This window comes from Erythrolamprus reginae, chromosome Z (genome assembly GCF_031021105.1).
Source record: "Erythrolamprus reginae isolate rEryReg1 chromosome Z, rEryReg1.hap1, whole genome shotgun sequence".
Lineage (NCBI taxonomy): Eukaryota > Metazoa > Chordata > Lepidosauria > Squamata > Dipsadidae > Erythrolamprus > Erythrolamprus reginae.
In genome coordinates, this window is record NC_091963.1 from 135,053,105 (window position 1) to 135,073,969 (window position 20,865).

The window sequence follows — 20,865 nt, forward strand, 5'->3', positions numbered from 1 at the left end:
GGAGCAATTGGGGTTTTTTCCCCCAAAAAAAGATGAATAACAAAGCAGAGGATGATATGCATAAGTGGTTTATTTTATACTTTTCCCCCCATCAGAAGATTCATACATTCTGGTGAAGCACAGTGTTATATAGCACATGGTCGCCTGCCATGTTCCTGTAAGGCACTCATTAAATAATGACAGGATTCCACTGGGGTGGCGTCTTTTGCTTTCTGTTTTATGTCTCCGAAGGCTTGGGCAGAATGCCCAGCAATCCTCCAGCAGCTGTGAAGAGGTTAATAGGAGAAGAACCATCTGTAATGAGGGTGGACTGGATTCCCAGGCCTTGGAGCAATTTGACCTGCAAAGGAATAGAAAGCAAAAAATCACGCATCAGGGGTTCAAAATCTCATGAATGTTTCTAATTTCCTATCAACGTTGGGGCACCAGAGATGGGTGGCTGCTCCTACTACAGGTAGTCCTTCACTTACAACCACAGGTGGCCTCCTACCGGAGCAGTCAGGTACTAGGCTCAGGTAGCGATTTTTAAAAAAATATTTTTATTTTTATTTAATTTACTTTACTTTATTTTATTATTTATTTTGTTTTGTTTGTTTGTTTTATTTCATTCATTCATTCATTCATTCATTCATTCATTCATTCATTCATTCATTCATTCGACTTCTATGCGCCCAAGGACTCAGGGCAGCTTACAAAATAATAATACAGTACAAAAGATACAAAGCAATAAAAGAAGTTGAATCCAATATCTAAAACTAACCCCGTGATAAAATTCCATTTATTATAAAAAGACATAATTACATGCATACACACCATTCATACAGTATGGCCATGAAAGTTGTACAATTCATGACCCCCAGGCCTGCCTCTCAGAGCCAGGTCTTCGTGGCCTTATGGAAGGCCAGTAGGGTGGGAGCAGTAAAGACATCAGGGGGTAGTTGGTTCCATAGAACCAGGGCAGCCACAGAGAAGGCCCTCCCCTGTGGCCCTGCCAACCTACATTGCTTAGTCAACAAGACCTGGAGGACGCCAACTCTGTGTGCTCTTATTGGTCTCTGGGAGGTGTGTGGCAAGAGGCGGTCCCGTAGATTTTCAGGATGCACACACAGCTGTGTGTCCCTTAAATGCGCACAGGTACCCCCGTATGAGATTTGGCTGCTACACATGCGCAGCAGGTGAAATCTTGCACGAAGGCGCTCGCACAAGGAGATTTCAGTGGTTTTCACCATTTTTCTTGCTTCTGAGCATGTGCGGAAGCAAAAATATCACCGAAATTTCACTCACGCCTGCATCCTCACACAATATTTTGCTTGCTGCTCATGCACAGAAGCCAAATCTTGCGCCGACAGGTGTGCTTGTGCCCACTGGACACGCATGCCCGAGACAGCCTGGGAGGAAACTATAAGGGTTGAAGGTGACTGAAGCCTGCAACTGTGAAAAAACAGCCAAACAGGCAAACCGGAAATTTGGAAAAATGGACTTCCTGTTTCCCCATTGGGCTGTTTTTTGCCCTCCGGAGAGTTCAGGGAAGTTTCCTGAATCATCCAGAGGGCAAAACAGAAAATCAGCTGGCCAGTGCGTGCATGCATGCTGGAGCTGACGTAAGGCAACATCTCACGTGCCCTACAATGTGGTTCCATGTGCCACCTATGGCACGTGTGCCATAGATTCACCATCACAGGAGTAAATTATCAGGTTCATGCAACTCATTATTTGGAAGGACAGTGTTCTCCTAGCCCCTCTTCCTTTCTCTGCTTCTCACCTGCATCTCTGGCCCAGCCACTGCAATGTCACGGATAGTGCTGGCTCCCAGGGATTTGATCACAGCTTCAAATTTCTTGACTTCAACAGCAGCCAGAGCTTCGGCCCGGGCCACGTCCAGGTCGGCTTGCTCTTTGGAGAAGCGCAGCTCTTGTTCCCGAGCTTGTGAAAGACGCAGCAGTTCCGATTCCTGGAAAAAGTTTAGAGAATGAGGGAGGGAGAGAAAAAGGTGGGACACACAGGCAGAATTCAAACATCAGAGGGGAAGAAAAGGAGCTACCAATATGATTTCTTAAATACGAAGGTTGCCCAGAAAGCAATGCACCACATTTTTTTTCTCAGCCTGCAGTAATGGTACGAATGAGAAACTTTACATATACATTGTTTGAATTGTTCTGCTCCTTTCTTTACCTCTCTTTTTTTTTAAGGAAAAAAGATCAAATAATGTGCTCACTCCCAACTCTAATCCAGTGAATTTCAAGAGGGCAGTTTTGATATGTGTGCCCTATTCAGCTAAGTATTTCGCTACTTAACTCCGTGTTTCCCAACCTTTTTTGAGCCGCGGCACATTGTTCACATTTACAAAATCCTGGGGAACATGGGGGGGGGCGCTAAAAAAAGTTTGGGCAAAAAAATTCTCTCTCTTCCTCCCTTTCACTCTATTTCTCTCTCTCCCTCTTTCTCTTCCTTCCTTTCCCTCTCTCTCTCCATCCCTCTTTGTTTCTCCCTTCCTTCCTCTTTTTTGCTCTCTTTCTCTCTGCCTCCTTCCCTCCCCCCTCTATGTCTTTCCCTCACCCTCCTTCCACCCTCTTTCTCTCTCTCTCTCTTGCTTTCTCTCTCTTTCTCTCTCCCTCTTTCTCTCTCTCCCTCTCTTGCTATCTCTTTCTCTTTCTTGCTATCTCTCTCTTTCTTTCTTTCTTTCTTTCTTTCTCTCTTTCTTTCTTGTACACCATGCTGCAGCAGCGACATTGGGCAGTAGCCGTGGGGCGACGGCAGGGTGGTCATCTGTGAGACAGAGCTCCGGAACGGAGGCACCAACGGCGGCAGCTGGACGTGTTGCTAGATGCCGTACATGCTGGCATTGCGCTGGGCATAGGCGTGGGGCTGGAGCCTCTGTCTCGGCCCAGCCAGCAGGCAAGTGCCAGCCATGTATGGTGTACAGCAACATGTCCAGCCGCCGCCGTCGGAGCCTCTGTCCTGGAGTTCTGGCTCGCAGCTGACCACCCTGCCACCGCCAAGTGGCTACTGCCTGGTGCCGCTGCCGCTGCGCCCTCCTCCTGCCGGGCCCCAAAGCTCACCTGCTCCCGCCACCAGGGAAGCTCCAGCCTGGCGGGGCGCTGCAGCTGCCAGGAAACTTGGAAGGCACAAAGAAGGAAGCTCAGCTTCCGATCTCAACTTTTTGCTCTTCGCACTCTCAGCAAAAAGTTGCGAGACCAGAAGCTGAGCTTCCTTCTTCGCAGCACACCTGACCATGTGGTTGGGAAACACTGACTTAACTGAACCTCTAGCCCAGGACTAAGTACTAAACACAGACAAGCGGGTGGAGGGGGGCCAGAGAAATGATTAGAGTAGGTTGGAAAGATGCAAAATCAGTTACTCTACTTTTCAGATATATGATGCATGTACCTGGGCTATATATCTGATTTTCCAGATACATCCCATGACGCTCAGCACTGGAGGGAAGATTAGCAGTCGCAGCCACCATCAAGAAGCTAGTTAACTTAGAAAGCTTCGTGGGAGGACTGGCAGAACTCACCGTCTCTATGGCAGTAGCTTGGGACTTCAGCTTAGCCTGCAGAACCGCTCCTTCTCCTTCAATCCGGGCTGCCTCTGCGCGAGACTGGGCTTCTGCCTTGGCTGCCCCGGTGCTCTCCACAGCCGTGCTGGGAAAGCAGGAAAGAGGAAGCAGGGAGGCCTTTAGAAGCTGCACCTCAATATTATGATTATGATTATGATTATGATTATTTATTAGATTTGTATGCCGCCCCTCTCCATAGACTCGGGGCGGCTCACAGCAATGATAAAAACAATATATAAGGACAAATCTAATAGTTAGAATCTAAAATAACAATACATTTAAAAAGTCTAAAAAACAAGAAACCCCAATATATGAAAACATACATACAGTGGAACCTCGACATACGAGCAGCTCTACTTACGAGCTACTCGAGATAAGAGCTGGGAGGGGAGCGACATTTTTGTTCGCCTCCCGAGCTCACATTCGGGATACGAGCGCCAAGGAGCTGTCTCCTGAAGCCAAACGCTAACTTCCGCGTTCGGCTTCAGGAGACAGCTGCGAAGTGGCGCGCGTGTTTTAAAACGTCGCAGCCAGCCTGGGGGGCTCGGGGGGAAGCCCCCGAGCCCCCCAGGCTGGCTGCGACGTTTTAAAACACCCGCGCCGCTTCGCAGCTGTCTCCTGAAGCCAAACGCTAACTTCCGCGTTCGGCGGCAGCGGTTTTTTTTGTTGTTGCACGGATTAATTGACTTTACATTGTTTCCTATGGGAAACAATGTTTCGTCATACGAGCGTTCCGACTTACGAGCCTCCTTCCGGAACCAATTAGTCTCGTAAGTCGGGGTTCTACTGTACAGTCATAATATGCAATCAAAGCTTTCCATCTCCAGATTTAAGGGAGTAGTCCAGCTCTCACGATTCTTAGCTAACGAATGCGGCCTGGAACCTCAAAGAGCAGGACTAAGTTTGGAACAAACGACCAAAGTTGGGCCTTAAAACAACATGGAGCCTGCACACTCACCTCAGTGCTTCCAGCTCCAGGAGCTCCTTCCGGGCTCGTTCTGCCTCGGCCTGATCGAGGATTTTCTGCCGTTCAAGACGACCCCGAGCCTCTTGCTCCAGCCTCTCTGCCTCATGTCTGGAAGAGAGAGATGTGATGGCAGTGGGTCAGGGGGAAATGAACACCCGAAATGGAAATAAGCCCATTCTGTCTGCCGGATCAATTATTAGGAATAATGACCCAATTCACGCTCCGATTCAAAAACTATCCTAGCAAAGCCTATTTTATCAAACACAGTTCTGTAATACAAGAGTTAACTCAATGGAATGTGATGCTGGCTGCATTCTCTCATTGGCAATAGATAACGAGAGCTCAGGATGCTAGGCAGAAAGCCATAAATCTCTCATTCTGATATTTCTTCTTTGACTAATTATTCACTCTGTCCAAAGACATTTTTCAGCTCAAAACAAACATGGGAATCAAAAGATCCAGAGGAATAGGAGAGTCTTTCAGCTCCCAGGCTCTGTCTTCTACTACAAACGTTGTTTTTCCACTTTTTCCATCGAACAGTCTCTATATATACTGTCAGGGTGTGGCCAAACGTCCCATAGAGATATTCAATACCAATGACCTCTTCTATAGAGATATTCATGCCTGGATCTTATCCTCCTTATTCTGGCATCTAATAGGGGTTCCTGCTCCTCAAAGTCCCCAGCATCCTCTGACTCGGGCACTACTATAACTGGGGTGTGGTACACCCTCTTGTGGTCCCTCTGTCTCTGATTCCCCTCCAGTCTTTCTTAGATTCTACTGACAAGAACACTGGCCTGAAGATGCCCGTACTCCTCTGTCCTGGTCCTCGAAATCCGTGACCAGCTGAGCCGGATGTAGACCAATCACAACAAAGCCTACCTCAGATCCATCTCTTTATTCAGGGAAAAGCTCAAAGGCCTTCTCCAGGTATAAATTGGAAGAGACTTTGTCAGGAAGGAAAGAACAGGCTGTTTCCATTTTGAGAAAACAAGAAGCTGGAGAATATCTTGGTACTCAACTGCTTTGAAACTCATTGAATTTGGTACTCAACATATTTTGATGTGGAAATTTTGTTCTGGTACTCACTGTTCGTTTGGTACTCAGCATATAAGCTGAAATGTGTCAATGTTGGCTGCCTTGTGACTCACTATATTATTCCTTGTAGAGAAAAATTGTTTGGTACTCATCAGCTCCTGAAACCATTAATGATGAGTACTAAGGTACCACTCTAAGTCATTGGTGAGAATTCGGTAGGTTGTTTGAAAAGCAACGGTCAGCCTTCAAAACCCAAGAAATACACGTGATTCTTCCACGTGTATTTCTTTGTTGTTCCTACCCTCTGGACCGAATGTTACCAAACTAGAGCAGGCTACCATACCACATAAAACACCCACTCTAGGAACTGTTAAGGAGCAGCTGCCTTCACCCTCTTTCTCTCACACAAACTGTCAGAACTGTGGGGTTTCTTGTTCCTTGGGAATGTACCCTCTCCTTCCTGGGAATCCAAACTATATCCCTTTATAGCAACAGTCTTAGAAATCTGAATGGCCACGGAGAAAAGGTTTAGGAGTTTCAAAGTGTCCTTAAAGTGTCAGAGCTATAGTTGAATTAGGACAGCAAGAGCAGACACTTCAGAAGTCACAGAAATAGTGGGACTGTCACATATCTTCATATCTAACCTTTGTAAAGCCAAGGAAAGTAAAGCAGTGATCAAAACAAGAACTTTTCCATATTGTGGTTTTGCTTATTCAGAAAGAGAGCGGGTTCCCTCTGTATCAAAATTTCTTTTTTTCTGGCAGCTCCTAAAACCTTCAGCAATCCTTTTCATTTCCCTGGCTGGAGGTAGAAATCCATAGTCTATGCTCACAAAAAGCCTGTAGTCACCGCAGAATCAATGCAGGTTCTTCTGTTGCCTTTTTCTGCAATCTCAAGAGACCTCCCACCCTTGTTATAATCCCTTCCTTGGGGAAAACAGCTTTAATCACCAGGAGACTCTGAGTTTTAGTCATTAAGTTGGTTGGGTGGCTCTGGGTCAGTCACTCTCACTCAGCACAACTCATCTCTTAATTATTATTATTATTATTTATTAGATTTGTATGCCGCCCCTCTCCATAGACTCGGGGCGGCTCACAACACAATAAAACAATTCATAATAAATCTAATAATTTACAATTTAAAATATTTTAAAAAACCCATTATTAAGCAGACATACATACAAACATACCATACATAAATTGTATAGGCCCGGGGGGAGATGTCGCAATTCCCCCATGCCTGACGACAAAGGTGGGTTTTGAGGAGTTTACGAAAGGCAAGGAGGGTAGGGGCAGTTCTAATCTCTGGGGGGAGCTGGTTCCAGAGAGTCGGGGCCGCCACAGAGAAGGCTCTTCCCAACCGGCATTGTTTAGTTGTTGTTGTGGGGAAAATAGGTGGAAGGAATATTAGGTATGTTCACTGCCTTGAGTTAATGATCAAACAAATCAAACAAATAAATTTAAATTGCCAAGTGATTCTAGGGGAAATATACACATGTTGTTAATAATAAGAAGTGAATAGAGGAAACATGGTTGTTTCCCACCCCAGATGCTCCATACCGAGCAGCGGCTTCCTGAGAGTTGGTGGTGATCTCAATGGCGAGCTGCACACTGCGCTGAAGGGCGTCCCGTGTCCGTTGGTCCACTGGCTCCACACTTTGAATGTCCACACTGCTGATGACTAGGCCATTGGGGGCAAAGCGCAAGGAGTTGCGCAGGGCCCCTTGTCCATCAAACCCGAAGACAGCAGCACAGATCAGGCGATTTGAGTTCTAGGAACATTAAGTAAGAAAATTCAAGAACAGAAATATTAAATATTAACCCCTTCAAAAAGTCTGTCATCATGTTATGACCTATAAAGCCCTTCATGGCACCGGACCAGATTATCTCAGGGACCGCCTTCTGCTGCACGAATCCCAGCGATCAGTTAGGTCCCACAGAGTGGGTCTTCTCTGGGTCCCGTCAACTAAACAATGTCGGTTGGCGGGCCCCAGGGGAAGAGCCTTCTCTGTGGCGGCCCCGGCCCTCTGGAACCAACTCCCCCCAGAGATTAGAATTGCCCCCACCCTCCTTGCCTTTCGTAAGCTACTTAAAACCCACCTCTGCGGTCAGGCATGGGGGAATTGAGATCCTCTTTCCCCCTAGGCCTTTACAATTCTATGCATGGTATGTATGAATGTATGTCTGGTTTTTATATTAATGGGTTTTTAATCGTTTTTAGTATTAGATTACTATTGTACACTGTTTTATTATTGCTGTTAGCCGCTCCGAGTCTCCGGAGAGGGGCGGCATACAAAATCAATCAATCAATCAATCAATCAATCAATCAATCAATCAATCAATAAATATGACTGTGCAGAGATGGACAGATTGACAATGGAACTTAATAATCGAAAAGAATCGGACTATTATGAAACCTGGACAAAATGGTACCAATGGACAAAAAAAAGAAACTCAAAAGAAACATCGAAATAAAATATCAAGAAATCTAAAAGTAATTAGAAGATAATGTCGATAGGAATGTATATATGATGTAGATTCATCTGTAAATATGATTATGTACTTTTTTAAAAAATGGAAAAATTTAATAAATATATATTGGGTGGGGAAAAAAGTCTGTCATCATAGTAACTTCCCTCACAGTCACGTAAAGCAGTGTTTTTCAACTTTGGCAACTTTTTAAGATGTGTGGAGTTCAACTGCCAGAATTTCCCAGTAACCATACCGGCTGGGGAATTCGGAGAATTGGAGTCCATGCATCTTAAAGTGGCTGAGGTTGAGAAACACTGGCCTAAAGTACATTTCTCCTCCAGCGCGCAGGTCACCGCATTCTCACATGGAAAATCTTTGTCTGCAAAAAAACAACCAAGCTCAGACAGCATTAAGGATCCCTCAAGCCTTTCTCTCTTGATTTTATCTTACCTGGGTAGCAAAACTCCAATCAAATTTGTTAGTATTATGTACATAACTGGTTGGGTTTGGCAATATATAAAAACAAACCAACAATACAGTACTGTATATGCTTAAATGTATTGAAACGCTATTGCTTTAAGAGTTAGTGTTATGGATGGCCACAAGAGGGAGCCAGAGGTGTAATTTTCTCTCTCTCGGGTATTTCTATGTTCTCTGTGACTACTGTAATAGAAAGTGTGTGTTAAATAGTGGTTTGTGTATTTGTAAGCTGAACAAATAAGCCTTATAGCATTGTATATGTATTGACTGATTTAACAGAACTATTCTTGACGAAGATATTTGCCAAAGTAAATAATATTTTATACACTTAATGTATCTGACTTGTATTACTGAACATTATTCGTATCTCTAAGCTGTCACCTGGATATCTCCTAGAAATCCAGACTTCCTGTGTGTGTGTGTGTGTATCTTTGAAAACTTAGAGATCACTCGGCACACTCAGTTGCATGAATTTTGGCAGTCCCGGAATCAAATGCCTATTCTCTGTCTTTTTGTTCCTTGACATGCAGCAAGGAGGGAGAGACTAATAAAAGGAAGAAGGCAGTCTAAGGACAAGAGCCTTCCATTCTTTCAAGGCCTCCATTCCAGCACTGGCAGTTTGTTGCTTCCGAGACCATAGCAGACTAGGAAGAAGCATTGGAGAAACTATAATAGCAGCTCTTAATTCCCCTTTCTACTAAAAAGAAACACTACCTAGAAAGTGGATTCCTCCTACAGTGCCCAAGTCTCAACAAAAGTTTACTGAACGTTGAAAATGTGGAGCAATTACAATTGCTGCCAACCTGTCTTCCATTGGGACCTGTATACTGCACGAGTCAAAAAGAAGACTATGAAAGTATTTACTGACCCCTCGCATCCCGGACATAAATTGTTTCAACTCCAACCCTCAAAACGCCGCTACAGAGCACCACACACCAAGACAACTAGACACAAGAACAGTTTTTTCCCAAACGCCATCACTCTGCTAAACAAATAATTCCCTCAACACTATCAAACTATACACTAAGTCTGCACTACTATTACTACCAATTTTTTCTCATCATTCCTATCACTCATTTCCTCCCACTTAGGACTGTATGACTGTAGCTTGTTGCTTGTATCCTAAGATTTTTATTAATATTGATTGTTTCCTCATTGCTTATTTGACCTCTATGACAATCATTATGTGTTGTACCTCATGATTCTCGACAAATGTATCTTTTCTTTTATGTACATTGAGAGAATATGCACTAATGACAAATTCCTTGTGTGTCCAATCACATTTGGCCAATAAAGAATTCTATTCTATTCTATTCTATTTATTCTACTTAGTCACACCTCTCACCTTTTCCAATCTGTGTTAATGGCTAAATAAAACCTCACGGAAGGGAGGCCATATATTTTAGCACTTGGTTTTAAAGGGCAGTACAGTAATCTCTCGCTACTTCGCAGTTCATCTTTTGCAGATTTGCCATTTCACAGGTTTTCAAAGAGGGCTTAAATCCATTAAAAATTTTAAGTCCATTAAAAATTCATAAAATTCTTCTACAGTACTACTGTACTCTATTAAAGAAACTGGTAGGATATCACAAACATTACATAATGATTGTTTAATGCAAAGGGTGGGTTTTAAAAGTCCAAATACTCGTTAAATACATAAAAGATATAGTTCCTCTACTTCATGGAAATTTGTTTTTCACGGGTGGTCTTGGAACGCATCCCCTGCAAAAAACGAGGGATCACTTTATACCAACTTTAAAAATCAATAGGGATTTACACGTAAGAGAGGTCACCAAATCCAGAGGATGTTGAGGGGTAAATGGCAAATGAGTTTCTACTGGGACAACAGTCCTGGAGGAGAAGCTAAGGTTAAACTCACCTTATGGAAATCATCAAAGGTGACAGCTGCCACTGCTCCCCGAATGCGTGAGGCCAAGGTCTTACAGGCATCACCTATAAAATCTGGGACTGAGAAAAGGCGGGTTGCTTCAGCTGCTGAAGGAATCTCAAAGTGCCTGGTGGGAAAACAGATACATCCACAGTTACAAAGAAAATCTGAAAAGATGACAGTAAAACGACATGTCCATGGAGATTCTCAGTCTTCCAGGTCCCAAAGGTGCTTTTTTATTTATTAATTGTTTATTAATTAAAAATTTATTTTATTTATTTATTTTGTCCAATACACAATGAAGGTAATAGAGGACACCTTCGAGGAAATAGAATTAGAGAAAGAATAGAAGAGAGAGTAAAGGATAAAATAATCAATGAGAGAATAGAAGAAAAATATTGGGATAGAAGAGAAGATATATGGGATATAGGAGAGACAATTGGACAGGGGTCGGAAGGCACTTTAGTGCACTTATGCACGCCCCTTATTGACCTCTTAGGAATCTGGAGAGGTCAACCGTGGACAGTCTAAGGGTAAAATGTTGGGGGTTAGGGGATGATAGAAACATAGAAACATAGAAGACTGACGGCAGAAAAAGACCTCATGGTCCATCTAGTCTGCCCTTATACTATTTCCTGTATTTTATCTTACAATGGATATATGTTTATCCCAGGCATGTTTAAATTCAGTTACTGTGGATTTACCAACCACGTCTGCTGGAAGTTTGTTCCAAGGATCTACTACTCTTTCAGTGAAATAATATTTTCTCATTTTGCTTTTGATCTTTCCCCCAACTAACTTCAGATTGTGTCCCCTTGTTCTTGTGCTCACTTTCCTATTAAAAACACTTCCCTCCTGAGCCTTATTTAACCCTTTAACACATTTAAATGTTTCGATCATGTCCCCCCTTTTCCTTCTGTCCTCCAGACTATACAGATTAAGTTCATTAAGTCTTTCCTGATACGTGATACATGATACTACGGAGTCTGGTAATGAGTTCCACGCTTAACAACTCTATTACTAAAGTCGTATTTTTTACAGTCAAGTTTGGAGCGGTTAATATTAAGCTTGAATCTGTTGTGTGCTCTTGTGTTGTTGTGGTTGAAGCTGAGGTAGTCGTTGACAGGCAAGACATTGCAGCATATAATCTTGTGGGCAATACTTCGATCATGTTTAAGGCGTCTTAGTTCTAAGCTTTCTAGGCCCAGGATTGTAAGTCTAGTTTCATACGGTGTTCTGTTATTTTGTATGCCTTTCAACTCCTGAAGGATTCTGGGCGAAGATATTTCACTTCTCATCCAAAAAGCTTCTTCAGTGAAACATTTTGGATGAGAAGTAAAACAAAGGAAAAACAAAGACAGTCCAGTTGCCTCCAGGAAGAAAAGCACCTTTGCGATTTACAAGCCACAGTTAAAATCAAACATCGCCTTAGTGTTGTGCAACAACTCAGACAATATTTAAATGTTTTCAAAGCAGAAGTGTAAATAATTCATTAAGAAAGTCAGAATGGAGGATTAAGGCAATTAAGGCAATATTTGATAAAGCAGATGTACCATATGGCGTTGCCATACTTAGGATTAGATCACATTTAAAAATGAAAGGAGGTTTAAGATTTACTGGTAGTTGAAAATGTATTAGTTGAAATATATTTAAATAGGATAATTTAAATAGCTAGATGGCCTCTCGTGCCTTTCAATTGAAACATATACTTTTGACCTAAAGGTGTATTTTTAAAGTCATCCAAGATTTATAAATGTTGTACAGATATTGCTAATTGAGATCAACCATTTTTATATTCCCTTGGTAGAATAGTTTGACCACTTAAGTCACTTCTTAAGGAAGAATGCCTTAAATATGATTGCTGAATGTTTAGTTAATAAGTTAATTTTTTAGGTTAATCTTTTTTCTAATTGTTTTTAATATTGTAGTACTAATTGGATTATATTACTGTTCTTTTTTTAAATATATGCTGTGAGCCGCCCCGAGTCCTCGGAGAGGGGCGGCATACAAATCCAATTAAATAAATAAGTAAATATTTTTAACACTTCGTTTTGAAGGGCAGTATACCAAGTTTAAAGTTGTTGTTGTTGTTTTTAATTTCAAAGTATAAAACCACATATATTCATCACTTTTTTCCATCTCAAGGTAAGGAATATTATGGAAAGTATAAAAACAGTTCAACGTATGGTGAACGAAACACAGATAGAAGGGAACCTAAATAAAATTTATACAGTACTGTCATCGAGCTTTGTGGACACAGTGGTTAAAATGAAGCACTGCAGGTCACTTCTGCTGACTATCAGATGCCTCTATCAATCCCACCAGGTTCAGCCTTCCATCCTTTTGAGATGGGTAAAATGAAGACCCAGATTATTGGGGGGAAATATGCTAACTCTATAAAACCACTTAGAGAGAACTGTAAAGCACTATATAAATCTAAGTACTATTACTACTGCATTGTTGCAGACTATTATTTCGTTGATCTATATATTTTATCAGATGCTCCAATCTGTTATGACTCTTTCTGGCTTGCAAAATACAATAGTAAAAGTACTACAGAAATACCAAACCATGCAAAGTTTTAGAAATCCCATAAAAACTTTCTGGCAATAGAATTATCATGCCTGCCACCCAGAGTGGAGGGTGTCTCATTGCTGGAGGTTTTCAAGAAAAGGGTGGACAACCATTTATTCAAGATGGTATGAGGACTTGTGCCTTAGGCAGGGATTTGGACTAGAACAGAATAGATCCCAAGGGACCTTGGAGGTCTTGAAGTCCAGCCCACTGCTCAAGTAGAGATTCTATACCAGACCTGGGCAAAGTGCGGCCTGGGGGCCGGATGCGGCTCGCCCGCTGTCTGTGACCGGCCCACAGAGGTTGGAAGGAAGGAAGGAAGGAAGGAGAGGAAGGAAGGAAGGAAGGAAGGAAGGAAGGAAGGAAGGAAGGAAGGAAGGAAGGAAGGAGAGGAAGGAAGGAGAGGAAGGAAGGAAGGAAGGAAGGAGAAATGGAGGGAAGAAGGAAGGAAAGAAGGAGAAATGGAGGAAGGAAAGAAGGAAGGATGGAAGGAGAATTGGAGGGAGGGAGGAGAAATGGAGGGAACAAGGAAGGAAGAAAGGAAGAGGTGGGCAATTAATTTATAATTATAATATAATTAACTCAGTTCTACCCAATAATATACAGTATTGGGTAGAAATGAGTTAATTATATTAATCCGGCCCTCTAAAACCATCCGAATTTCTCATGTGGCCCCAGGGCAAAATTAATTGCCCACCCCGATCTATGCTATTTCAGACAAGTAACTGTCTAGACCAGTGATGGTGAATCTTTTCCGGTTCGTGTATCAAAAGAGTGTGTATGTGTGTGCTAGCACACATTCCCTCTTCTCTCACACATGCACATCCCCCACACTGCCCCTGCGAATGTGCACAATCCCCCCACCCAATGCCACATAGGTGCAGTCCTCACTGAAGCCTGGGATGGCAAACCGGAAGTTCAAATGGGCAAACCGGAAGTTCAGAAAAATGGACTTCTGGTTTGCCTATTGTGCTGTTTTTCACACTCTGGGCTTCGGAAAGCTTCCTTGAAGTCTCTGGAGTACAAAAAAACAGCACAACAGGCAAACTGGAGGTCTATTTTTCTGAACGTCAGGTGTTTTTTTTGCACCCTGGGGCTTTAGGGAAGCTTCCCTGAAGCCCCTGGAGGACGAAACGGCTTTCCCCAAGGCCAAAAATCAGCTGGCTAGTGTGTGCATGTACACTGGAGCTGACATAGGGCAACGCTTCCTGTGCCTTCCAATATGGTTCTGTGTGCCACCTGTGGCACAGGTGCCATTGATTCGCCATTACAGGTCTAGTCTCTTCTTAAAAACCTCCAGTGATGGAGCACTCACGATTTTTGAAGGCAAGCTGTTCCACTGGTTAATTGTCCTCACTTTTAGAAAGTTTCTCTCTTTCCAACCATTGTTTCTTGTCTTGCCCTCTGGTGCTTTGGCGAATAATTTGACCCCCTCTTCTTTGTGGCAGCCCCTCAAATACTGGAATATTGCTACCATGTCACCCCTATTTCTTCTTTTCTTTTTACTAGCCAAACCCAGATCCTGCAGCTGTTCTTCATATCTTTTAGTCTCCTGGCTTTTGATCATGTACAACAGGGGCCTCCAACCTTGGCAAGTTTAAGACTTGTGGACTTCAATTCCCAGAAGTCCTCAGGCAGCTTTGCGGACTCAGCCATCTTGTGGACTTCAGTTCCCAGAATTCCTCAGCCAGGAATTCTGGAAGCTGAAGTCCACAAGTCTTAAACTTGCCAAGGTTGGAGACCTTTGATCTAGAAGACCTCCAGAGTTACTTCCAGTGATATGATTCTATAATCTTTAAAAGACCAAAACATCAAGTAAGGGGTCTCATTCTAATCAAGACCTAGGCCAACTTTCAATCCATCCAGTTACCCTTCACTCACCAGTTATAGGCCAGTTGGAGTTGGAGACGGGCATGATCAGCTGTTTCAATAGTGATAATATCAGTGCAGAAATCTGGTCCCAGGAGGAGGCACAGAGAACGGCGCATGTGGGGGCGCTTAGGTCGTCCCCCAGAGAGACTCAGGATTGTGAATTGCTCATCTGGACCCAGTAGCACCAGTTCTGGTCCAAAAACCACCCTGGAGGAAGGAGAAGGTCGTATTAAATCCCAGAGGTTCAAAACAGCATTTGATACCGTTACTTAGAATTGAATTTTTTATTATTAGCATTTTTTTTTAAAAAAAAATGAGCAACATGGTGGCCTAGTGGTGAAAACCCTCACCTCCCACCCAGAAAGTTGAGAGTTCAATCTTAGGTAGCGGCAGGTGTTTCTCTCCTAAGGTGCAAATAAAAAAATATCTGCTTGAACTCCATGTGATGTCGGGAAGGGCACCTAGCCAGTAAATGCTTACTTTCACCTAGTAGCACAAGTCTACCCCAAATTAAGGGATTACAGGATTGTAAACAGGGAGTTTGTTATTAACATTAAAAAAAATTATGTTAGCATTTTTAACATGACGGCCTAGCCTCCTTAAATTCAAGGAAATTGTTTTTTATTTTCTTCTGGGTTAGGGCCATTTCTTTTGTCTTTTCTGCATCGAAGTCCTTGAAAACACTTTGCAAATTTTAAGAATTGTACAAAACTAGCTGGGAAAGAATAACATAATCCATGAATTTGCCACTTGTGGAATCTTATCTAGAATCAATTGTTCCTATTGTTCAAGTCCCACATGTAATCAATATCTTTTATTGTTTGATCACTTGCTTTCTGACATATTACATATACCAAATGTATGTATTGCATTCATCCCTGTACTTGTGAAAAGACACCCTACTCAACCCTGTACAGTATGCAAAAAAGTAATTTTGCTTTGTCTGAATTATTTAGCAATTTGTATTTTCTGAAGAGGGGGAAACCCTTTGCAATAGTAAAAGTACCTCTCTCAAATTCAGTGTTCATTTTCTTATCAGCTCACACCAAATTCAGGTACCCAACGATTTAACCCAGCATGAGTTTTCTCTAAGGCCAAAGTTCTTTTGCAATGCTTATTTTCATATTTCACATCTCATTTGTTCAAGAACTCCTTCTCTGTCAATATCATTTCCTTCTTACCAGTAGATTAAATTTTATTTCTGATCCCCGGGGACTATTATAATGAATCCATTCTCAACAATATAATTATATTAACTTCCTAGCAGCATTAAGAGCATCTGTATTCTTTTAGAATAAGAGTGCTAATTTAGTAAAATGTGGGGAGAAAAAAGAGGGAACTAGAGATCTGAACTTCTCGGCCTGGAACAGGAGGAAACACATGAGGATGAATTTGTGAAAAGAAGATTTTATTAAAGACATGGCACCTCTTTATAAAACATGTAAAGTGCTCTCTTACCTTTAATTTTGCATGTTAAAGTTGCAGAACTAAGAGCACAAATTGGTGTCTTTACTGAAATATACAGCTAATAATTAAGGGGGGTGGTTTGCAGGGAAATGCAATAACGTGGCTATTAATAGTGGGTGAAATTAACTGAATTATCTGGGCTAGCCATGGTTATTGAAATGGATGTCCATGTGCCGCCTCCATGTTGTTTGAGGCAGGCAGGATTCCCTTGAGTACCATTTGTTGGGGGTCAAGGGAAAGGGAGGGTTTTGCCTTCTCTTTCTGCTCAAGATCTCCATGGACAATTGGTGGACCTCTGTGTAACACAGAATACTGGACTCGATGGGCTTTGGCCTGATTCAGCATGGCTCTTCTTTTGTTCTTGTGTTAGCCATCAAAAAATTAAATTCTTTATGTACCACTTGTAATGTAATGCTACCTTCTGCCCTTCTTCCATATATATATGTGTGTGTGTGTGTGGAATTTAATTTTGTGATGGCTAAAATTACAAGAATCTTATACTTCTCTTATATTTCTTGAATAAAATATGGAAAATAAATGAAAAATACCATATCACAAAAGAGAAAGAAGCAATTCTAAAAGTCAATCAGGCAACCCACTTTCCCTGAAGTCTAAGGTCTGGAATGGACATGCTTATTCATCTTTACTGGGGGAATTCAAGGTCATTTTCTTCGGCTCTACTTTAAAATCAAAGAATGACCAGAGGAGCAAATTCAGAAGTATAAAATTACAGGTAAGAAACTGAATCCACTTTCCAACAGTAATCAAATTATTTGTCTGGAACCATTGGAACTTGCAAAGATCATTTCCTGAGCCCAATTGAGAGTGTTAGCAGCATTCCCACAAGTTTGTCCAGCAGAGTAGAGAGGCGGCAACAACAGCGGACCAAGAAAGCCAATTATTAAGCATGGGTCATCCCAAGTTTGGCTCAGAAAGATAGTCTTTGACTTATAACCACTCATTTAGTGACTGTTCAAAGTTACAATGGCACTGGGGGGGGGGGGAGACTTTTGACCAGTTTTCACACTTATAGCATCCCCTTCGTGACATGACTGAAATTTAGCATTTGGCAACTGGCACGTATTTATGACCATTGCACTCAGGTGGGGGTTGCCGCTGGCGCTGCTACCAGTGCATTGCACACGCAGCTCTGGCCTGCACACGCGTCCGCATGAGATTTTCTTCTGCACATGCGAAGGAAGCAAGATCTTGCGAGGAGACATGTGTGAGTGAGATTTCGGCAGTTTTTTGCTTTTGCGCATGTGCAAAAGCAAAAAAATCTCCAAAATCTTGTGCACATGCACGTCCCCTCTCAAGGTTTTGGTTCTAGCACATGTGTAGAAGCAAAATGTCATTTGGATGCGTAGGCACCCGGAGACGTGGAGATGCGCACGCAGCTCCTTTTTCACTGGTGTCAACCATACTGGTAAGAACCCGCTGTTGCACTGTTGCACTGTTCCGGAGTCATATGATCACCATTTGTAACTTTCCCAGCTTCCTGATGGACCAAATCAAATGGGGGAAGCTAGATTCACATACGGACTGCACAATTTACTTAACAACTGATCATAAAAGATCATAAAATGAGGTGTGACTCACAACTGCCTTGCTTAAAAACAGAAATTTCGGGCTCAATTGTGGTCATTCAAGGGCTACCGGTAGATGACTTTTCTCACCTGGATTTGCGCTCCTTGTAGTCGTAAACTTGCACAGCGGCATTGTGGGGGACACGGTAAGCCACAGCCCGTGTCTTATCACGGGGCAACACCACATCCTTGTCCGAGCTGTCTTTGGAACGATCAAGAAGAGGGTCCCTGCCGGAAGTGAGCAAGTCCTCCACGTGGCCAGGCAGGTGTTTCTCCCACAGTTCCTCATCCTGAGACAGCATGTAAGAGTGGCCAATCACAGCTCTAATCTGGAAGAGAACAAGGAATGGTAGGAAACATAAGAATATGTAACATCCCCGTATGTAAATTTAGTAGCTCAACTTTTGGATGTTAAAGTTGCAGAACTGACAGCACAGATTGGTGTCTTAATTGAAATATACAGCTAATAATTAAGGTGGGGGAGGCCTTGCAGTTAAATGCAGTAATGTGGCTATTAATACTGGGTGAAATTAACTGAGTTATCTGGGCTAGCTATGGTTATTGAAACGGATATCCATGTGCTGCCTCTATGTTCGTTGAGGCAGGCAGGATTCCCTTGAGTATAATTTGTTGGGGGTCAGAAGAAAGGGAGGGTCTTGCCTTCTCTTTCTGCTCAAGATCCCCATGGACAATTAGTGGGCCACTGTGTGACACAGAATGCTGGACTCAATGGGCTTTGGCCTGATTCAGCATGGCTCTTCTTGTGTTCTTGTGTTAGCCATCAAAAAATTAAATTCTTTATGTATACTACTTATAATATAATGCTACCTTCTGGCCTTCTTCCATATATAAATATATGTGTGGAATTTAATTTTCTGATGGCTAAAATTTCAAGTATCTTATACTTCCTCTTATATTTCTTGAATAAAAGGTGGAAAATAAATGAAAAATGTTTAAATTCAGTTACTGTGGATTTACCAACCACGTCTGCTGGAAGTTTGTTCCAAGGATCTACTACTCTTTCAGTAAAATAATATTTTGGCTGCCGATCAATTTCCGGTCACAATTCAAAGTGTTGGTTATGACCTTTAAAGCCCTTCATGGCATCGGACCAGAATATCTCCGAGACCGCCTCCTGCCGCACGAATCCCAGCGACCGATTAGGTCCCACAGAGTGGGCCTTCTCCGGGTCCCGTCAACTAAACAATGTCGGTTGGCGGGCCCCAGGGGAAGAGCCTTCTCTGTGGCGGCACCGGCCCTCTGGAACCAACTCCCCCCGGAGATTAGAACTGCCCCTACTCTTCCTGCCTTCCGTAAACTCCTTAAAACCCACCTTTGCCGTCAGGCATGGGGGAACTGAAACATCTCCCCCTGGGCACGTTTAATTTATGCATGGTATGTCTGTGTGTGTGTCTGTTAGCATATGGGGTTTTTAAATATTTAAATATTTTAAATTTGTCTGATTGCTTATGATTTGTTTCTACATGTTGTGAGCCGCCCCGAGTCTTCGGAGAGGGGCGGCATACAAATCTAAGTAATAAATAAATAAATAAATAAATAAATTTTCTCACGTTGCTTTTGATCTTTCCCCCAACTAACTTCATATTGTGTCCCCTTGTTCTTGTGTTCACTTTCCTATTAAAAACACTTCCCTCCTGAACCTTATTTAACCCTTTAACATATTTAAATTTTTCGATCATGTCCCCCCTTTTCCTTCTGTCCTCCAAACTATACAGATTGAGTTCATTAAGTCTTTCCTGATACGTTTTATGCTTAAAGACTTTCCACCATTCTTGTAGCCCGTCTTTGAACCAGTTCAATTTTGTCAATATCGTTTTGTAGGTGAGGTCTCCAGAATTAAGTGAATCATATTGTCGTTAAGTGAATCTGGCTTCCCCCATTTGCTTGTTGGATGCCAGGTTATAAATAGTGGTCACGAGACTTCAGAACAGTGCAACTGTCATAAATACATGCCAGTTGCCAGTGCCGAAATGTGGATCATGTGACCACGGGGATGATGCAATGAATGTAAAAAAAAAATCACTTTATGATTGTGAACAATCGCAAGTCTTTTTTCCCCCAGTGCCATCGTAATTTTGAATGGTCACTAAATGAATGGCTGCAAGTCAAGGACAACCTATAGCTCATAAATTTATCTGATTTTGGGGCATGTATTTCTGAGATGTTTTTTGGGGGGGAAGGGGGCATAATGTCATTCTTTAGATCTAAAACCTCTTCCTAAATTGGCTCCTGGAGTTTTTGGAGTCTGGAGCCCAGCATGCTGTGCTGCCTCTGGTGCAACTCTCAAAGTCCTTTATAAATCTCAACACTCCAGGCTGGAGAACTGTGGAAATTGAACTTCATGCACCTTAAAGAGGTTGAGAAACACTAGTATAAACAGGAAAAAAAGGTAAATGTAGGAAAGAAGTCATGCAGAAATAACTCTAAGCTAGAGAACTATTTAGGACCTCGTTGCCAAGCCCAGCCCAAGAATTATCCAGCCCAACTTCAATTCTTTGTACCGTATTGACAGAATCCTGCTAAACCAGTTCTGCTCTCACGCTAACAGATACACCCTCAGAGATTCTAAGGAAAAGGTCCCATCCGCCCCCCACCGCAAATATGTGCTAGTCATTTCCGGCTCTAGGGGAGTTGCCCATCTCTGTTTTTAAGCCGAAGAGCCAGCTCTGTCCAAAGACGTCTTTGTGGACATGTGGCTGGCATGACTAAACCCCGAGTGTTGTTACCGCCCCAACAAAGATGGCCCCTATTTTTGCACTATGGATTCAAGCCGCTGAACTGCCGACCTTCTGATTGACAAGCTTAACCTCTTAGCCACTGAGCCACCACATCCCAAGGAAGATTCTAGGGCAGTGATGGTGAACCTTTTTTGGTTCGTGTGCCAAAAGGAGGTGTGTGGGTGTGTTAGCGTGCATGCAAATGCCCACACCTCTTCTCCCCTC

The 20,865-nt window shown here is 42.6% G+C and overlaps 1 protein-coding gene across 2 annotated transcripts in view; it reads right to left on the bottom strand.

The window, feature by feature from the left end:
* Positions 1-52: 52 nt before the first annotated feature.
* The window catches only part of LOC139152954 (major vault protein-like), a 40,160-nt gene continuing 19,347 nt past the window's right edge, over positions 53-20,865 (bottom strand). For both annotated transcript variants that reach the window (XM_070726418.1, XM_070726419.1), the window contains exons 10-17: positions 17,993-18,231; positions 14,859-15,056; positions 10,395-10,530; positions 7,124-7,335; positions 4,518-4,634; positions 3,518-3,644; positions 1,763-1,951; positions 53-340 (exon numbers count right to left, since the gene is read on the bottom strand). In XM_070726418.1, the coding sequence (XP_070582519.1) occupies positions 218-340; positions 1,763-1,951; positions 3,518-3,644; positions 4,518-4,634; positions 7,124-7,335; positions 10,395-10,530; positions 14,859-15,056; positions 17,993-18,231 (1,341 nt within the window). In that variant the 3' untranslated portion in view covers positions 53-217. The remainder of the gene's footprint in view (positions 341-1,762; positions 1,952-3,517; positions 3,645-4,517; positions 4,635-7,123; positions 7,336-10,394; positions 10,531-14,858; positions 15,057-17,992; positions 18,232-20,865) is intronic.